Below are 19,962 nucleotides of genomic sequence, written 5' to 3'. Positions count from 1 at the left end.
ATTCTGGACATAACTACTAAATATTATATATTGCATAGAAATGGGACTAAGTCTCTTCGTTTGTTTGTTTTTAAAATGTATTCAAATTCTCCACTCAGCTGCATTATTTTGTAAGCAAAAAAAAAAAAAAAAAGAAAAAGAAAGAACACCTCATATACTATAAAATGTGATAGGAATACAGTTTTCTTAAGGACATTGTTTTTTTTAAAAAAGCCTCAGGAGTATCCTTACTGTCATAAGCTCTCACACTATGATTAGAGAAACACTTGCTGAATAAATAACTTAAAGAATCATCTCCACTGGGAACATGCTTTCTTCTTGACGGGGAAATATAGTGATAATTTTCTACTGTCAGTAGCATTTTACTCCTCACAGATGTTCATTTCTCTGCTGTTTTTTTTTTTTTTAATTAAGGAAAAAAGCCAGGGGTTTTAGAAAGACCAGTTTAAGCTAAAAGGCTTTCCCAATGTGTTAAACCAACCTTATGTAAGAGTATATCCTATTTAACTTAGAAACTTTCTCATCCTATAATACACAAGATCAATCCCAGTTTAAATATGCAGATAAAGTTATAAACTGGTAATCAAAAGTACTGTGATACTTTATATCTATTTAAAAATCACATTAAATTTCACTTACATGTCTTTTTCATTTAGTCATTCAACCAGCGTTTACTGAGTACCAGGTAATGTACCCTTATTCTCTACTTGCATATGAGGGACTAGGTTTAGAAGGCAGCAGCTATAGGCACTGTGATTAGATGAAGCAGAGAACAAAACCTTAACCCTGACAGGCAAACAGGCATGAATTTAAAAACATTTACCATTAAAAGTTATGCTTCAATAAGCTGGGTCTTTTTAACATCAAACATGTTAGCAAAACCCAGCTCTGTCAAAACTTTCAGGGAACATGCTGGTCTGTAAAGGGCAGCCACTCAGCAGACAAAACACATGATTTACAACTTCAAAGGTCAAAGAGCCAAGAACAAGAAGAGTTCCCAGTCCAGATGAGAACATTTCTTCAGGATAGAAAAAACTATCAAGGGTTTCATTCATTCCGGCAAACAGATAAAATTCTTGACTTTTTTTTTTTTTTTCCTTCCCTTGGTTTTAACAAAAGAAGCTGAATCCTACCTGGTGTGAGAAATTTAACTGAGAAAGCAACGCCTTCTCTCTGATTAGCCTGCAGGTAGAGCTTCTTCAACAATGGGAAGATGTGAGGTTGAGAGGGGAACACAGTGGGCAGTGGACACAACACTGGTCGCTCCTTGAGAGGGTGCTGATACTGAAGGCACTCTGACTTAGCAGAAAGAAGCTAGCAGGGACTGAGAGAGATAACTGTATCTAAGACTTAGTGCTACTTAGTACTTACTCATATCTGGAAGTTTGCACTTCTTTCAAGTTCTGCCTTTGAAGTCAGTCTGACCCAGATTTTTAGATAACATATTAATACGTAACCTCTTTCTAAGGCTCTATTTCTTCATAGGTAACATGGTGATTATAATAGTATTTATTTCTTGGGGGTAGACGTGAGAATCAGAAGGAACAGTGCATATAAAATATGTAGCACAATGCCCGGAATGTGAGTGTACAATAAATGACAAACTATTAATCTTTCTGTCTTCACACTATGTATATAGTGTATAATTCATTGTGTATTATTTTCTTTATCCTAGAAACATGTAACAGTGAGTGATACTAGTGACAATATATATAAGGTCTGGCACAAATAACACCCCTTTTTAATCACAAAATCATAAGCATGTAATTCTGTAACATTACAATATCACACTCAAGCACACCATATATGACATTTTAGGTGAAATGTTCAAATTGCTGCCCATCTTGTGCAAGATATTCACGTAACTTACCAACCACACTCAAGCAAGTCTTACTTCTGCTGGACCCTGTATTTAACTATTTTAATCAAGCTGTTTTCTCATATTTTAAGAAGACACAGCTGAGTAACAAGTCGTGAGTGAATGTTCTCTTAGGGAAGCCCTTGAGGAGCGCTCTCGGGTCAGACCCTGTGGGCACTGCTGTTCACCTGGACTGAAGAGAGAAACGGCTGTAGGTGTGGCTCCCAAAAGGAACACAGCCTGTTTTTCAACTCTGTTGGGATTTGTTTTTAAAACTGTGACTGCCGGCAAAGTACAAAGTAGTAAACAAGTCTCTTCTCCCACAGCACGTGTCCCTGAAACTCCAAAGTGAGCAGTGACCAGAAATGCCACAGATGGCAAATAGCATGCTTGAGCCTTTAAAAATAATTCTACTCTTGAACTATTATCATCTCTAATGACTCTTGACCGTTATCTACTATTTAGCAGCCTAAAATAGAGAACTATATATTTTTGTTATTTTTTTAAAAAGGGACAGAAAAGTCACACTTAGGAGTAGTCTGTACAGAGGGCCTCCTAGGAAATAGGACTTGTCAGGTTATTCTGTGACCTTGGTGATTGTCTTCATTATCCGGGGGTTCAGTTTCCCCCTCTAGAAAATGAGACACCCAGGTGAGCTTGGTGGTTTTCAAACTCTTTTTGGCCCTGACATCCTTTCTTCCAATGAATGCTTACCTGGGAACCCCCACGGTAAGTGAGCTAACATGGATGGGCAAGTGTAGAGTTCACTACTTCTTCCCACTCCCAACCACAAAATCCCTAAACAGCTGTCTGAAGTACATTTTGAAAGCCACCGGCCCAGAAGTTATGCCTTTCATTAACTCTGTGGGCCTTAATTATATACACTGATGGTTTATCCTTCACTACTTGGGGCACACACTGTTTGTTGCCTTCCAACACTAGCAAGCACAGAGTTCAAAATCCCATTTTGGACCTGAAAATTAAGTTTAGATGGCTGAATCTACATAACTCAATCCAATTCAGAAAATGGTAGCAAATGCAGAGATGGAATGTCATGCAAAAATTCAGACTTTCCAAAAAAAAAACAAAACAAAACAAAACAAAACAAAAACAACCACCTGTCAACCTGATACGTGATAGGAAGCACCAGATTTTTGTTGTATTTTGTTCCTCAGAGACTTGGATCATCAATCTCCTTTCTCTTCCTCAGGATCTTAGGTTCAGTATAGAGGACGCTGGGTCGTTAACCACTAGGTCAGATATCATTTTAATGCACTTATTTAAAATAAAAAAAAGTCTTTTAATTCAACTTAAAAAGAAACTCCAATATGAAAGTTGTCTGTTTTGTGAGTTATTTTATTTCACTTTTAAATGTGTCATATTTTAGTCACTAAAACTTAAGGAGAAAAGATTAATCTTTGTACCCGAAGCTTAGCATTACTTTTTCATTAAAGAATTTTCATTAAAATGAGAAAGCATCCTTTTGAAGGGTTTGCCTGGTGTGTGCATTCACAAATTTATTCTGTATCTTCAAAGAATCACTTAAAAATATTATTGAAATGAACAATTTTCTACCTATTTTATTTCACTTTCTTTTCTTTCCTCTCAGTCATTTTTCTTTTCTTATCTTAAAATATATTTTTAATGCTAAAAAATATAAGGAGAATTAAATGTAATTGTCATTTAAGATGTAACTTAGGATATTTTCTATATCGTTAAGTATTTTTGTTGTAGTTTTATTATCCAAATTTTTATTTACTATCTGCATTAATTCTTGTTTACCACACTGTATTTTGAAACCTTTATTTTAAAAGTTTCTTATTGTAAACACTTGGATTTTGAATGCTCATAGAAATATATTTTTATTAAACAATTTTCTTTTTCTTCTAAAAAAGTCTTTAACATTATTTTCATGTCTAAACTATATCCTGACTCCTATTTAAAATGACAACAACATATTCATAATTATATAAATCCTATTTTGAGACTTCAGATTTAAGAGCTTATAATTTCTCATGATCATTAAAGAAAAAAATATATTCATCTCTTTTTTTCTTAAAGATAATTTTTTAAAAGATTTTATATATTTATTTTTAGAGATGAGAAGGGAAGGAGAAAAGGAGGGAGAGAAACATCAATGTGTGGTTGCCTCTCATGCATCCCCTACTGGGGCCCAGACCTGCAACCCAGGCATGTGCCCTGACTGGGAATAGAACCGGCAACCCTTTGATTTGCAGGCTGGCACTCAATCCATTGAGCCACATCAGCCAGGAATTCATCTACTCTTAAATATCAAATTTCTTAGATGAAATGCCTAAATACACAGGTTATAAAATGGCCTTTGAAGATTGGGATGTTGACAGATTCCAAAAGAAAAGTAAGAGGGCATTAAAGCACAATTTACTTTAGACAATAGCTAAAATAGACAAAAATCTAGGAGTCATCCTCAGCTTCTCTCTTTCTCTTAAACTTCCCATCCAGTCCATTGGCAAATCCTGTGAATTCTACCTTCAGAATAAGTCTAGGATCTGAACAATTTTTGCCATCTCCACTGCCACCACCCTGCTCCAAGCTGCTATCACCTGTCTTCTAGATCACTGTTACAGTCTCCTAACTGGATTTTTCCACACCTTCCCTTATCTTCCTACAATCCCTTCTCAGGACAGCATGATGTCTATCAGCCAGGGCCTTTAATAGTCAGAAACGTATTGTGTTTAACATTCTACGTACCGTATACATTCAACCAATTTGCCCAACACCTGATCTCAGAAGTTCAAGTCTGAGGAAAGGGCTGAGATGGTCCACCTCCGTACTGTAATGTCTAAGCACAACTCCAAGAAACTTTGTCCTGTATTAGAATATACGTTGGGTGCAATCACTTGCACTCAATGTATATTGAAGGACAAAGGCTTCAGAAGGCGCTGATGATATATGCCACGCGAGCAACCCAGAGTTCATCAAGCTATAGTAACGCTCACAGGACTGCGCCTCCAGGGACCCTCTGTGACCTGGCTTTTGAGAGGTTTATCCAAACCATTTGCCATTTCACTTGGGCTTTCCATTCTGTTTACTCTATGCTTTCCTTGAGTCCATAACAAAAAAGAAAGGGAACAAGTATCTTAGAGACAGGGAGTTTGAGTCCATCAACAACTATGTAGTCAGGACTACACTGATGGATTCAATTCAGCTGTCTCCAGAGTGGACTGGAGTTGACTCGGGGGGAAAGGGGCACATTTCAAGTTAGGAATAATGCAGCTCAGCTCTGGCATTAAGTCTGCCTCAGCCTAAAAACAGGCCCAACAGGTGTGGCAGGACTGTGTCATGAGCAGTTAGACACAAGCAGGGTCCTCTATTTACCTGGCATGCACGTGTACAGCCTTGCCACATGTTAAAATATCGCAGTGTTGCTGAACTGGCTGTCAAATATTTTGAACAAATACCCAAGACACCAGATAACACAGAGTCCTGAAAACAAGGCACTGGAGCTTTGACCGGAGTTGGCAGGAAGTAGACAATGAAATCTCAGAGGCACTTACTTAGAGGAATGGGATGGAAACAGTGTTTTCAGGAAGACCTTCTCGGGGTGTGAGCCTCCTTTCTGCCTTATCTCAGCAGGATGGGCATAGGGAGTGAGTTTCATAATCCTGCGCCTGGCTTAAGTGGCAAGTTGTTTACTCTACCAGTACGTCATGAGAAGTGGATAGCTGGTCGTTTAAGGACAGCTGAGCTCTGTTTATTTAGACAAATAACCCAGCCTCACCTACCTTTGGGTACCCAGACTGAAATGACTAATGACTAAGGCTTCTGAGTTTTTTTCTAATACTTTCAGATTGTTATCAACTCATTTGTTTCTTAAAAAGTACGTTTAAGTCTCATGTCCCTTACCACTAACATCCTCCTCCAGGGCATGAGCACATAGCTAAGGGCAGAGGAGTGTCCATTAGGTGTAGCTCCTGGTGAAGGTCACTGGCATCAAGCAAGAGAAGGCTTAGTCTAGTGAGTAGTGAGGTTGGAGGTCACATGCCCCAAAATGAGGAACAATTGTGAGAGGAAATAGAATGAAGGAGCACAGGCAACCCCTTCAAAAAGCCTGCCTGGGAAGAGCAGGTCAGTGATAGGCCCATAGCCAGAGGCAACTGCAATGTGAAATGCGGAATCCTTTACAAAAGTTAGGTTTAAGCCTGGGCCCATAGCCTTATAACCTGGCTGCCACCATCAGATATATAGGATGTTGGATGGCACTAGATCTGTGGCGAAGCATAAAGCTGCAAAGTGTACGATAAAGGATCATCAGCAGGAGTGGGCTGTTAGACACAGTAGGCGGGGGTGGGCCTCCCAGAGGGGCAGAGAGGCATGCTTGGTAGGGCCGAGGCCTAGGCCTGTGAGGTGGGTAGAGGGGGAAGAATGGTAGGAGGTGAGATCAAAGAGGGCATCAGGAAGGACTTGGGTTCTTTCCCTGAGTCAGATGAGAAGCCATGGGGTTTTTGTACCAAGGACTAATATGATTTGATTTATGTTTTAAAAGGAATCTTCTGGTTGCTGTCCTGAGAAGGGATTGTAGGAAGATAAGGGAAGGTGTGGAAAAATCCAGTTAGGAGACTGTAACAGTGATCTAGAAGACAGATGATAGCAGCTTGGAGCAGGGTGGTGGCAGTGGAGATGGCAAAAAGTTGCTCAGATCCTAGATTTATTCTGAAGGCAGAATTCACAGGATTTGCCAATGGACTGGATGGGAAGTTTAAGAGAAAGAGAGAAGCCGAGGATGACTCCTAGATTTTTGTCTAAGTGAACAGAAGGATGGAAGTACTTTTTTTGAAATGAGAATGCCTCAAATAATGTGTGTGTGTGTGTGTGTGTAGAAGGTGGAAGGGACTGGAGAAGGGGTAGATTGGGAACTTGGTTTAGGATGTATCAAATTTAAGAAGTCAGAGTAACTAAAAAAATTTTTTTTAATTATTTTTTAAATAAGAATTCTTATGGGAATCCAAGTGATGATGTCAAGTACACATGTGGTCTAAGTGTCAAGCTAAAGATCCAAGTTGGAGAGAGAAATGTGAGATTGAGCAAGATACTGAAGGCAAAGGTCCCCAGACTGGATAAGATTCAGGAAGTGAGTAATAATAGAGAAGAGATCTGAAGACTCAGCCCCAGGGCTCTCCAACATTAAAAAGCTGGAGAGACAAGAAGAAACCACCAAAGGAGACTGGGAACAAATTGACAATAAAGTAAGAAGAGAACCAGGAGAGGCTATTTCCCAGAAAGCGCAGTGGGGAAAGAATTCAAGACAGAAAAGGTCAACTGCATCAATGCTGCTGACAGAGCAAGAAGGATGAGGTTCGAGGAGTGTCTTGGACTTAACAATGTGGAGTGGGGGTCCGATGATACAGTAGACCGCCAGAGTGACAACCTTGAGCAGGTGAGAGAAGACAAGATCTAACGTAGAAGTGAAGGGTAAAACAGGGATTGATCTTCCACAGACACTAGAGGGAAGGGAGCTGGTGGACGTCGAGCAGGTGTAGCCATTCTTTTCTGATTGCTTCTGGTTTCTCAGTGAAACAGAAAATCAGCTCATCAGGTCACCAGCTAATCAGGTCATTGGAGAGAGGCTATAGGAAGAGGTCATGCAGGTTTGCAAAAGGAGGAGAAGGTACAAAATAGTCCTCCGGGGGGGCAGCAGAGTGAACACACTGGGAAAATGATGTGTGATGGAGGGTCAGCACGAAGGGTCCACTGAAGGTGAGAGGTCATAAATGTAACGAGAGCCTGGTCAGCATGGTAGTGTGTTGAGTGGCCCAGATGCTGTGAGGTTATAAAGAGTTGGACTTCCAAGAGTCTACCATGTGCCAGGTACCACGTGCCTCATACATATTCATTATCCTTCCCCACAACAAGGTACATGTTATTATCGCCATTTTATAAAGGAGGAAACCAAAACAGAGAGGCCAAGTGACTTGCCCAAGGTCAAACCACAGGAAGAAGCCAGACAATCTGACCCACTACCCCCACCAATACCACACAAAATGGCTGTCGTAGCATTTGAGTGCACCTTCCCACATTTAGACCTCTATAAGAATTTCTAATAGGACCTTTTTTTTGACATGAAATGTCTATATTATTAACATAACAAATACCTCCAGTATAAATATTTCAACATGCTTCTCATTTTTAGAACTGTCAACCAAATTTGAAAGAATGACAGTTGCTTTCCTACGGATTATTCATCCACTAGCTGATAAAAAATAAAAACTGAGTCTACGCTGAATTCTCTGGAGGAATAGAGCCAGGCTCTGAGTCCAGACCTGGGACATCCAGGTCTATATTAGGCAACGAACAGGGAAGACGAGAGCTTTACAACCAGAGATGGTCGCTATGTCAAGAAATTATCATTACGCTTAAATAACAGACTTTTGAGTAATTCAGTCAGAGAAACTTGTAGAAAAGTTGCTTCCTAAATCCAGAGTATTCTTCATATAAGGAATATTAAAGTCCTTATTACTATTACTTATAACACATAACTGGCCCCCATTGCTATTTTCTGAAGTTTCAAGAGAACAAAACCAAAAAAACAATTCTACTCTTTCCCTGTTGAACCAAGTGTTCTCCTGCCTCTTAATGTATTTGGATGGAGATCAGAAAGGGACTTAGACAAAAAAAAATAATAAAAGGCTTGCAGGAAACAGTTTGTTATGGTGGTTACTCCAGGGAGGCTATCTTTTAAAGTCTCTCCCCAGTTTTGTTTAAATAAGACATTTTTCTACCTGAGCCAATGAATCATTCAGCAGAGAAAAGAGAAACAAACTATGGCATACCTATATATACGTTAGGGTTTAGGGTTTTTGTTAATGTTAGTTTACTTTAAACTCTGCTTCTTACCTGGGTCCACTTCAGAAGAGGAAGGAATAGAAAAGGCTTCTACAGAACTAACAGCCTCACTGTGGGCCTCCTGGCTGGGTTCTTGCAGCATGTAATCTCTTATGTCACAAGCAGATGGCAGCTCCAAAGCATTGTTCTCTGACTGGCTGCCTGGAGTGGCTTCCTGAGTTGCCATAGTCCTGCCATGAAAAAAAAAAACAAAACAAAACAATCAACACAAAAGGCATTGCAAAGAGGAGCTTCCATTACAGGCAGTCATGATGTGAAGGGCTAAAATCCCAGAATCTTAAAGGCCAAAGCACACTACAACCAGAACAATGCATCTTTATTCCTTGTCTTTACTTTGGACCTAGTATTTGTTCACCATATTTCTTCAGCACAAGAAACAAATATTCTCATGACATAAATAAATCATTAATAATTCCAGCTGGAAAATAAGCTATGTGTCTGATAAGGAGGAAATACTGTGCAGCACTATTATCCAAAGCGTATAAGAATTCTTAATGAGAAGGGAAATTGTTCATGAGGTATTCAATGGGAAAAGATTTTAAAACAGTAGGTAAGGTTTGATCCTGATTTCGTAAAATAAAGTATCGTTTGTGGGATGTGTATGTTTGAAAAATATAGATTTATAGCTAGAAAAACCAAGTCTGGAAGAGTATATCCCAAATTAATTTCACTGGTAACTAATTCAGTGGCTTAGTTTCTGGGTAGTGAGAGTATAGGTGATTTCCATTTTCCTTTGCAGTCTACTCAAACACACATTCAGCCAGTTATCTAACACGCCAGGCCGGTGCCAGGCCCTGGAGATCCAAAGGTCAGTGTGATAGCTTTCCTTCAAGCTGCTCACAATTTGAGGTGACCCAAACGCAGAAATATACCATGTTAACAAATGACAAACCAGAGCAGAGCCCAGAAAGGGGCAGGCTTTCTGGAGGACGTTATCCCCAGTCATAAGGCCGGCCAGGCCATGGCCAAAGGACAGTGTAAACACCAGATGAACCAGCTTGAGCAACCACAAGTGGCATAGGGTGGCAGGAGTTTAAAGGAAGAGTCAAGGAAAAGTCATGCACTATGTAACGGGGAGGGACAAACCATGTGGTCTCTGCTGGGACCTTCTCCTCTTCCTGTGCCAGGCCTGGAAGGGACAGCAAGTCCTTGGATACACAAACTCTTTAACTGAACTCTGGAGATCCTGAAAGCAGCTTATTAGATTCAGTAGTGGGACATTTCTTATTAAAAATGAGTCTACATCCCGCTGGGTCTATATCCACCAGTGGGCTGGGGTCTCTAATGGGGAACTCTTTGCAGTGCATCCAACACCGCCCACCTCTCTGTAAAATAGCTGTGAACCTGGGGAGATCTGGGATCCTCTGCTACTCTCTGCATTGTATGTTGTTGTCATCAATAAATCTTAACATAGACAACGCCATACATCATGACTGTCATGGGCCACCAGGCACCATGCAGAGGAGTTACATGGTCAGATCTGCAGATGGATTTGCAGGCCTTGCACCTGGTGGCAGGCAATCTCAAAAGCAACAGGAATTCATTCACCTGCAGTGGTCCTCGTGAGAGTTTAAGAGCATGTGAACGAGGGCAGGGCACTATCGGTCAAGCGCAGGGGGCAGGTTAAGAACATATTTAGGAAGGAAAATAAGAGTAGAACTTAATAACTGAATAGATAAAGGGACTAATAAGAAACAGAGGGTCAATGAGGAGTGGCACCTGGGTTGTATTATCAAGTTAGAGAAGATAGGAAAAGGAAAGGAAATGGAGGAGGCAGTATTCCAAATTATGGAATATTATGCAAGTGTTAAAATGACAGTCAGAACATATTAAGTCTCAAAGTATGTTTCAATTAAGTATGTTCAATTGAAAGATGCAATTTCAGAATAACATGGACAGCATAATAATAAGAGTAGCTAACATTTATCAAGAGCTTGTTGGATGCCATGCATTGTACTAAGAGCTTTACCTGCAATAGCTCTATGAAGCAGGTAATCCAATTATTAGTCTCATTCACAGTCAGACAGTCAGACTCAGACACAGAGGCAAGTAGAGTTACTTGCCCACGGAAACCCTCCTAGAAAGTATCAAGCTAGGATGAACTCAGCACCAAGACCCCCCAGCCTCCAACGTCTGCAGAGCCTCCTTACTGGGACCTAGTCAGGCAGCACAGACAGCAGGTGGATGAAAACAAATCAACAGAGAGGCCTGGCAAGATCCTTCTTGTTGAGCACATTGAGTCACATGGTGTTGTGACATTTGATCTGGCAGAGACATTCGCCCTGGCAGAGAGTGAGCCAAGACATCAGCTGATTGCTTCTGAAAGGAGTTGAGTGATCAAGTACGTCCTGTCTTTTCACACATGTTACATTAGCCAACCAAGCCTGAAGTTTCAGCAAACACCTCTGCTGCAGGCTCTCGGTGGCTCCTCCTCCTCTCCTCATGCTACCAAACACCGCTCTGGAGCCTTCAGGAAGGGAACAAACAGGTCAATGAATGACATCGGCAGAGTCTGCGTGCCTGCAAAAGTGCCTTGAAATGAACCATCAACTGAAGGTGTCATTAGTGACATGAAACAAAAAGAATCCTTTTTGAAAACAAATAGCACACTGATACGATATTTATCTTTCCTTTTAGAGTCACTTATAGTAAATGTCAAATATATTCCAAACTAGGCATTTGAACAAATTTAAAAAAATGCCTACTGAAAGACTGAATCCTTTTATCATAAAATAAGTATCTGTGCATGTAAAACACATTATTTGGGACTCAGTGAATTTGTACAGGAGAAAGCAAGTAACAGGGTAGAGATGAAAAATGTCTTATTATGGTCTGAAACTACGTAAGCTGGCAAATAGAATACAGTGATTATCTTTTGCCCCAAACCTTTTGATATGGTTCAACTTCCTTCTCCAGAAATGCATATTTTCCTCTTTTAAAAGTGCTTAAATTATACAATCTAAATATTCTTTTCCAGTACTGGAGAGTATAAGATGCCTGAGAGTGCAGTCATAGAAGTTTCTTAGCATAGAAAAACTGCTCACCAAGAGAAAGCAGCCTTTCTTCCATTACTCTACCGATTCTTACACACCTAAAATACAAGTCAATCAGGGTCCACATAGAAGAGGTTTAAATTCATTTAATTTTTCTCAGTTAAGGCTTTTCTCTCCTAGTATTTTACATGAAAGTTTTCAAGCATAAAGTGGAAAGAATTATAGCCACTGCTTAGATTTCACAATTAACATTTTACTATGCCTTTCCTCATCACATAACTATCCAACTACCTGTCTCTATATCAATCTGTCAATTTATCTTATTTTTAAACATATTTCCATTTAAATTTCAATATAACGAAAACTTTCTGAGTTGGTGTGTGATATGATCAATTTGTACTTCCAAACCCTGTTAGCTGAAAGAAGCAGGGGACACAACCGGAAGCTCTGCAGAAATGTCTAGACATGTGCGGGGTCTCCAAAGTTGGAGAGACTCAGGTTTGAGCTGCTGCTGTCACTCTTTAGCAGGGTCACCTTGGGCAAGTCACTTAACCTCATTTTCCTCATCTGTAAAAATGGTTGAATGATTATGCTTGCTTACCTTACAGGATTGTCATAAGAATTATATGCTATTAAGGCATGAAGAATATTTATTACAGTAGTGTGCTCTAATGTCTAACTCTAATAAGTGAAAGAGTAATAATTAAAAAACAAATTATAGGCTCCTACTTTCCCAGCCCACTGCCGGTCCATCTGCTCCTTTATTTCCCATCCAGTAGCCACCCTGCTTCTTTCATCCTTATTCAGTATCTTCTATGGTCCACAATCTGATTAATACCCCAAACTTCCCTTCCCTGCCCATTCTGTCTTTTCATCACACCCTTTCGGCAAAAATCCAGCCTAGATGAATTCAACTCCTCAAGTGCTGATCGTAAGAGTCACGGAGTAGGGCAGAACTGGCTCACTCTAAAAGAATAAGCACCAACCTGGAATGAGCTACCTGGTCAAGTAAATCCTGAGACATTTATCTCCTAATTCCCTCTCTCCCCTGTCCTTGACTCTTCTTTTTTCCATGATTTTTTCTTTTAATTTTTTTTTTTTTATTTTTCAATCAGTTTATATTTCATATTATTTTGTATTAGTTTCATTTCCTTGACTCTTTTATGTTTTTTCCAGTCTTCTTCAACTCAGACCCTCCCCATCACTCACAACCTTCCCCCTCTTCTCAATAGAACATCTCACTTCCTAAGTGACAAAACAGAGTCCATCAGAGAGGAACTTCTTCAACTCTCCTGTCAAACAAAACAAAGCTGCCACATCTGCACACTGGGTCACCTCTCTTCACTTCTCTTTATAGCAGGGGCCAACCTGGGCCTTAGACCCCACTCTTTGGCTATGTCTGTAGCCTTCAGTGACAACAATGCCTTCTCCCACTCCTGTTCCACTGGACCATCACTTAGGTTTTTCAACATGCCCAAGTTGCTCCTGTTTTCAACAATACCTGGTATATAAGGGGATGTCCTTATTCTTTGAAAATGCCTCTCAATATATATTGGTAGGAGGATATGATGTCTACAACATAGTCTCAAATGGTTCTACATATGTATACATACACATACACACATATAAGTAAAGAGGAGAGAGCCTTGGGCTAAGCCTCAAGGAAGAACAACTGGAGATAGAAGTTGAGCTGCAAGATTCCTATATGTATATACATTAGCAGTAAATAATTAAAATGAAATTAAAAGAACAAAATTCCATTTATAATAGCATCAAAAAATAAAATATTTAGGAATATATTTAATAAAAATGTTTAAGACATATACACTGAAAACTACAAAATAAATGCGGAAGGAAACTGAAAATAAATTAATGGAAAGACAGCCTATGTTAATGTAATGAAAGACAATATTTTATTGCCCAAATTGATCTACAGATCAATGCAATTCTTCTCAAAATCTCAGTTGCCTATTTTTTTGGCAGACATTTGACAAAAAGTTTTCAAAAATTTATATGGAAATGCAAGAGACCCAGAATAGCCAAAACAATCTTGAAAAAGAAAAACAAAGCTGGAAGACTTATACTTTCCAATTTCAAAACTTACTGCAAAGCCACAATAATCAAAACTGTGTAGTACTGGCAAAAGATTAGACTTATAGATCAATGGAACAGAATTAAGAGTCCAGATGTAAAATCTTACATTTACAGTCAACTAATTTTTTTTCAAAATTGAAGTATAGTTGATATACAATATTATATTAGTTTCAGGTGTACAACATAGTGACTCAATACTTACATACCTTCTGAAATGATCACCACATTAAGTCTTGTAATCATCTGTAACCATACAAAGCTATTACAACATTACTGACTATATTCCCAATTCTTTATATTACATTGTGATGACTTATTTCATAACTAAAAAGTTTGTGTCTCTTAATTCCCTTCACCTATTTTTCTAATTCCCCATATTCTTCCCATCTTTGGCAGCCATCAGTTTATTCTCTGTATCTATGAGTCTGTTTTCATTCTGCTTTGTTTTAGATTCCACATACAACTGAAATCACATGGTATTTGTCGTTCTCCGACTTATTTCACTTAGCATAATACCCTCTAGATCCATCCACGCTGTCACAAATGGTAAGATTTCATTCTTTTTTATGGCTGAGTAATATTCCATTCTATATATGACAGGGGACCCCAAAAAACAGAATTATCTTCTGAAGGGCAGGCTCCTTGTAGGCTTCCCCCACTAGATGAGTGTTCTAGTAACACATCTGTATCAATGTACCATGTGGCATTGTTGTGAGAGGCTAAATTCAACTTCAGTGAATTTTTTTTTAATCCTCTTTCTATGTGTTTGCCCATTTCATTATGGGTGATTTATGAGCGTACCTGCCCACACCGCACTAAGTATTCAGCAGTTTTTGACCAAAAATGGAATGGCCCTCATGCCCCAACTCCCCATTCACCTGATCTCACCCTTAGTGACTTTTTCTTGTTTCCCCAGATGAAAAAAATCCTCAGAGGGAAATGTTTTGTTGATGTGGAAGAGGTGAAACACAAAATGGCAGAAGCACTAAAAGGCATCAGAATTGACAAGTTCAAAAACTGTTTTGAGCAGTGGAAAAAACATATCAATAGGTGTATTGCATCAAATGGAGAGTACTTTGAAGGTGACAGAAATTTAAACATGTAAGAATAAATACACAATTTTTAATAAATAAATTCTGGGTTTTTTTGGGGGGGTTCCTCCTTGTACATATCACATGTTCTTTATTTGTTCATCTATCAATGGACACTAAGATTGCTTTTGTATCTTGGCAATTATAAATAATGCTTCAATAAACATAGGATTTATCTTTTCAAATTAGTGTTTTTGTTTTCTTGAGATAAATACCCGTAAGTGAACTTGCTGAATTGTTAATTTTTTGAGGGACCGCCATACTGTTTTCCATAGTGGCTACACCATTTTATAGTCTCACCAACAGTGCATGAGGGTTCCCTTCTCTCCACATCCTCATCAGTACTTGTTATTTATTGTCTTTTTGATAACAGCCATTCTGACAGGTATGAGCTGATATCTGATTGAGGTTTTGATTTGCATTTCCCTGATGATCAGTGATGTTGCACATCTTTTCATGGGTCTGTTGGCCACCTGTATGTCTTTTGTGGAAAAATGTCTGTTCATCAACAGATTTTCCACTTGGTACCAATACAATTCTAAGGGGAAAGGACTGTCTTTTCAACACTGAGATAACTGGATATCCACATACATAAAAGCAAAATGGTGCAAACTCTTTGAAAAACAGTTTGGCAGTGTTCCAAAGGTTAAACAGAGTTACATTTTGTCCAGTTAATTCCACTTGTAGGTATATGCTCAAGAAATAAAAACATGTAAAGAAAAGAAAAACAAAAAACATGTGTTCACACAAAGCCTTACACAAATGTTCATAGAAGTTTTATCCAAAATACACAAAAAGTGAAAAGAATCCAAATGTCCATCGACGAATGGATGAATACAATTTGGCATACGTATATGTGAAATATTTTTCAGCAAAAAAAGGAATGAAGTTCTGTCACATGCTACAAGCACATACTTTGAAACCATTATCTAAAGGAAGAAGGGAAGCACACTCCTGCTAAAACACAAGATGACAGGCCCAAAATGGGATGGCTTATGCTAAGCCATGTCACCAAACTTTTAATAAGGCGAATTTTATTTGACATAAATTATATCTCAACAAGGCTGTTTTTTAAAAAAGAAAAATAAGAAGAAGACCCTAATCTCATCCACTGCCTGCAAACTCCCCGGATTCCCCAAAACCAAGGCTGCAGAAGCTGCGGAGCCCACAGGTTGGATGGAGGAGGGGGAGGATGGGCAGAAACTGTGCCAGGAGAAGCGGCCATAACTGAAGCGTCGTGGGGACCCCTTCCCAGCTCTCAGTCCAAAGGCATTTCTAAATCAACCCAGACAACCCGCCCAAAAAACTCGCCAATTACACTCACCATCCGGCAATAGCGGCAACGAAGAACCCGGAAGCGGGGACGCCATGTCTGGTATGGGAAAAGGCAGGTTTGAAACCATCTTTGCTGAGGGCAAGCAAGGGCAATGGAAGGTAGCTTCGGCCATCTTGGCTAAGGGCATTCGCCCAAAAAGCTTTCCCCAGGCACACGGCTAGTTTGGGCGAATTTTAGAGAAGGCTACTTGTTGAAAAGGGTTTGGTGGCCACTGAAAGAAACCTGAAAGCGATTTAAAGCTTTTAAAAATGTGAATGTCTACATTTTAAAAAAATATAAAAAGTAGAAGTTAACAAAGAGAATGAAAATATTTTAATACGTTGCAAGGAGGTAACTATACACCACTGCTAGAACTGCAGGACAACAGAGAAAAGACTGAGGGTTATTGTCCCATTTTGCCATGTTCTTGAAAGATCCCTGTACATGCACAGCTTCCTATAGATGCCTACGTTGGGATAGGACCCCATAAATTCCTTCACTTGAGGTTAATATTTTAAATAGCATAACCTGAGATTTGGCAAATCACATGCCAGATACTAAGAGCTAAGACACCATGGGAGATGTAGAGAACTTTAGAAGACAAATTTAAAGATGCAACAAGAAGTAAAACTTTCCTTCACATTCATACAAGCTCTAGCACAGCACTTGTAAATTTTACTTTCTCTTCCAGCTTTGTGCTATGAAAGAAAAATGGGCGATATGTTAAACCTGACAAGCTGGGGTGGGTGGTGGCACATGGCAGGCCTTACAAACTTGGTGACTGGAAATAACCATATAGAATGATCTGATTATAAATTCCTAACTCGGAGAACCATGGCAGGTAGTCACATATAGCCTATAGCTTAGTTAGTAAAGGTCAATCTTTACCTTAAGTGAGCTCTGTCCATTGTACTTATGCATTTAACAAACATACAGTGCCTTTCAAACACCAGAGTAATTTTCTTTTCTAGACCCCTCAGAAGCACAGCCTATGGCACCAGGGTACAAGACCATGAAACTCCTCGTTGTTTTCTTGTTCCCTGAATACTATCTCTACGTGCTGTAAATATTAAATGTTAACTATCTTGTACCCACCAATATAAAAGAAGTATGTGTTTCTCCATTTTCCACTTTGCTTTTTATTGAATTCTAGAGATCGCCCCATTTGCTTTCCCTCCCCCCCCACTTAATTGACCATCATGGATTTCATAACACTCTTTACCTCTTCTCTTTTGCTTTTAACATATAAAATAAGGTGCAAAACTGCTATGTCCTGGAACAGGAACATTTTATCAATCTATGAGATTTTGCTTCTGGGCATGTCTGCAAAATTTCAGCTCAAATGAACTGTTAAAAAACTTTCCTATAGCCTGGGCATTCTTTAGTTGACAGTGCATTAGCAGTCAAAGTGTATAATTTTGATTTTCACTTTTTTATGTGACATAAAAACTCCAAAGTAACAGAATAGTTTGTGATTAGAGAAAGTCTGGAATGAGATTAAATTACTCTCTTGGTTCAGAAAAATGACAAACTCAAATATAATTGAATGAAATTAATAATAATTATTATGCAACCATTAAAATGATAAAATATGTAACAAAAGAAGATCCTGGATCATGCATTGCAAATGAGTTTTTATACACTATAGTCCCTTTTGGCCTCTGTTTCTCAATCTGTCTTTATATTTCTTAAAGAGTACAGGTCACTTATTTTGTAGAATGTCTCTCAGTTTAAGTTTGTCTCCCGCTTCTACCTGGTTCTCAGTGACATTGAACATTGTTGACCACTCCTTCCCTCTGGAAAGCTCTGGTCCCTGGGTTTCCCTGATACCACCTTCTTCCGATTTTTCTCTTACCTCTCTCAAAAGCCCATATAAATCTTCTTTATATGCTCTTCTTTCTTTTCCATGTGAACCTGTCTCAGGGTTCTATCTTGAATCTTCTCTTCTGCCTTATGCAAACAATTCCCAAACCTCTAAGCCTAGTCTCCTCCTAAATTCAACTCAACATATCCCCCAGCCACCTTTAATTCAGCCTTCCCCCCACCTTCCAATCAACTTCTCCTACCTCAATGTCTTCTTTGTCCGAGAGTTGGCCCATTTAGTGGCCAAAGCCAGAAATTTTTCCTCCTCCTTTGTCCGCATGTAGCTATTTATCAATAATCAAATCCTTTCCTGCTGATTTGTTTCTCTTAAAGATCTATTAATTTATCTCTTAATTCTTTCCATCTTCACTGCAACTTTCTGAGTAGAGCCCACCAGTGTCTGCCAACTGGGTGATGACAGCTTCCCAATCCCCTGCAGCCAGAGTTTTCTTTATAAAATGAAGATTGAGAACACCACTCCCTGGCCTTCAAGCTAAAGGTCAAACTCCACCAGACTTAGAAGACTCCTACCCCATCTCCCATCACTATTTTCCAACCCTCTACCCATGTACTATTTTCTTTTCCTGAAATAACCCATGCTTGCTCTCTCTTGTGTCTGAGCTTTTTACCCACACAATGTTCTCGTCTAGAAGTGCCCTTCTCTCCCATTCTTTGGTCTCTCTCATCCTTCTTAGTGGATGAGCTTTATGGAACTATTCCAGGAAACATTCTCTGACTTGTCAAATATGAGTTAGTTGTCCCTCCGAGGAATGCTCAGATTCTTCCATTTCTCAAGTACTCTAAAATCCTTTTTCCTTTCTGTTTTTCCCCCAGTAGATTGTTGAGAGCATGAACCATATGTATTTCAAAGCCATAGTTCAGAGCCCAGCCCAGTGAGTGTAAGTGATCACAAAGTGCTGTTACATGAATGAATGGATGTCTCTTCCCATGTCTCCTCCAACTCCCCCCTCAACCTTTATACTCTTCAAGGTGTCTAAAAACCTGACTTCTTGTTCTGTTATCAGTGAAACAACCATTGGAGCCTTTTGTCACTGTCACTCTTTCTTTCAAAAACAAGTTTGTTTACTTATAAACTATTCTTACTTGTTCTCCTGTGGCTTTTCCATAGGTTTATCTTCCTGATGGGCTTTCTGGAGCAAATTTCTGAAGGCTGGAGTGACTTTCTAAGCCACAATGCATGCCTATGACCATCTTTTCTTACCATTTAGATTGGTCAGTGCACAAGAAATGAGAAGTAATTAAAATCATTATTAAAACAAAGTCATCAATAATTGGTATCTTAAATCTACACAGCCAACAAAACAAAAAGTTTATTGCATTTCAAAAGTGAAGTATAAGTTATTTTAGATCTCTTGATATTTTGAGACTGATTATTTAATGACTGTGTGAATTGGGTTATGCCACAATCTTATGAAACTCTTATATTTCATGGTTCATTTTTGTACCATCAGTTAAGTCAGCTACTTCAGCCAAATTTCTTTTAGCAGAAAGAAGTCACTTTAATGACATCTTGGGGGAGGGGGAGATTAGGGGGTGGAGAAATTGAGCAAAAACGAAAAAAGACTCATGTACATGGACAAGAGTATGGTGATTTCTGGGGAGAGAGAGGGATAAGGGGACTAAATAGTAATGGAAAAAATACAATAAAGATTAAATTTAAAAAAGAAGTCATTTTAGATGAAAGGCAAAAATAGCTCCTTTAAAGTCGGGGTGATGTTTGCAATCACCTTCTCTCTCTCTTTTGTCATTCTAAACCTTGATCTAATTGCTCTCACATCTGAGGATTTAGCTTCAAGAAAGAAAGAAAATCTCACAACAATTCAAGGGTTAGGTAATTGATGAATC

At 39.0% G+C, this 19,962-nt stretch overlaps 1 protein-coding gene across 4 annotated transcripts in view; it reads right to left on the bottom strand.

Moving 5' to 3' along the window:
* Positions 1-16,291, bottom strand: part of SHLD1 (shieldin complex subunit 1) — a 71,416-nt gene extending 55,125 nt beyond the window's left edge. Inside the window, exons 1-2 of one of the 4 annotated variants that reach the window (XM_054574015.1) lie at positions 16,243-16,291; positions 8,732-8,910 (exon numbers count right to left, since the gene is read on the bottom strand). In XM_054574015.1, coding sequence (XP_054429990.1) covers positions 8,732-8,906 — 175 coding nt within the window. In that variant the 5' untranslated portion in view covers positions 8,907-8,910; positions 16,243-16,291. Of the gene's footprint in view, positions 1-8,731; positions 8,911-9,826; positions 9,881-14,033; positions 14,088-14,715; positions 14,803-16,242 lie in introns of those variants that run through there. The other 3 variants (XM_054574014.1, XM_054574016.1, XM_054574017.1) reach the window with 3 other exon arrangements.
* Positions 16,292-19,962: the final 3,671 nt, after the last annotated feature.

This window comes from Pteronotus mesoamericanus, unplaced genomic scaffold (genome assembly GCF_021234165.1).
Source record: "Pteronotus mesoamericanus isolate MK-2021 breed Mesoamerican mustached bat unplaced genomic scaffold, CSHL_Meso_final contig_25, whole genome shotgun sequence".
Lineage (NCBI taxonomy): Eukaryota > Metazoa > Chordata > Mammalia > Chiroptera > Mormoopidae > Pteronotus > Pteronotus mesoamericanus.
Note: the sequence above shows the minus strand (reverse complement) of the source record. Positions and strands in the feature narration are given on the sequence as shown.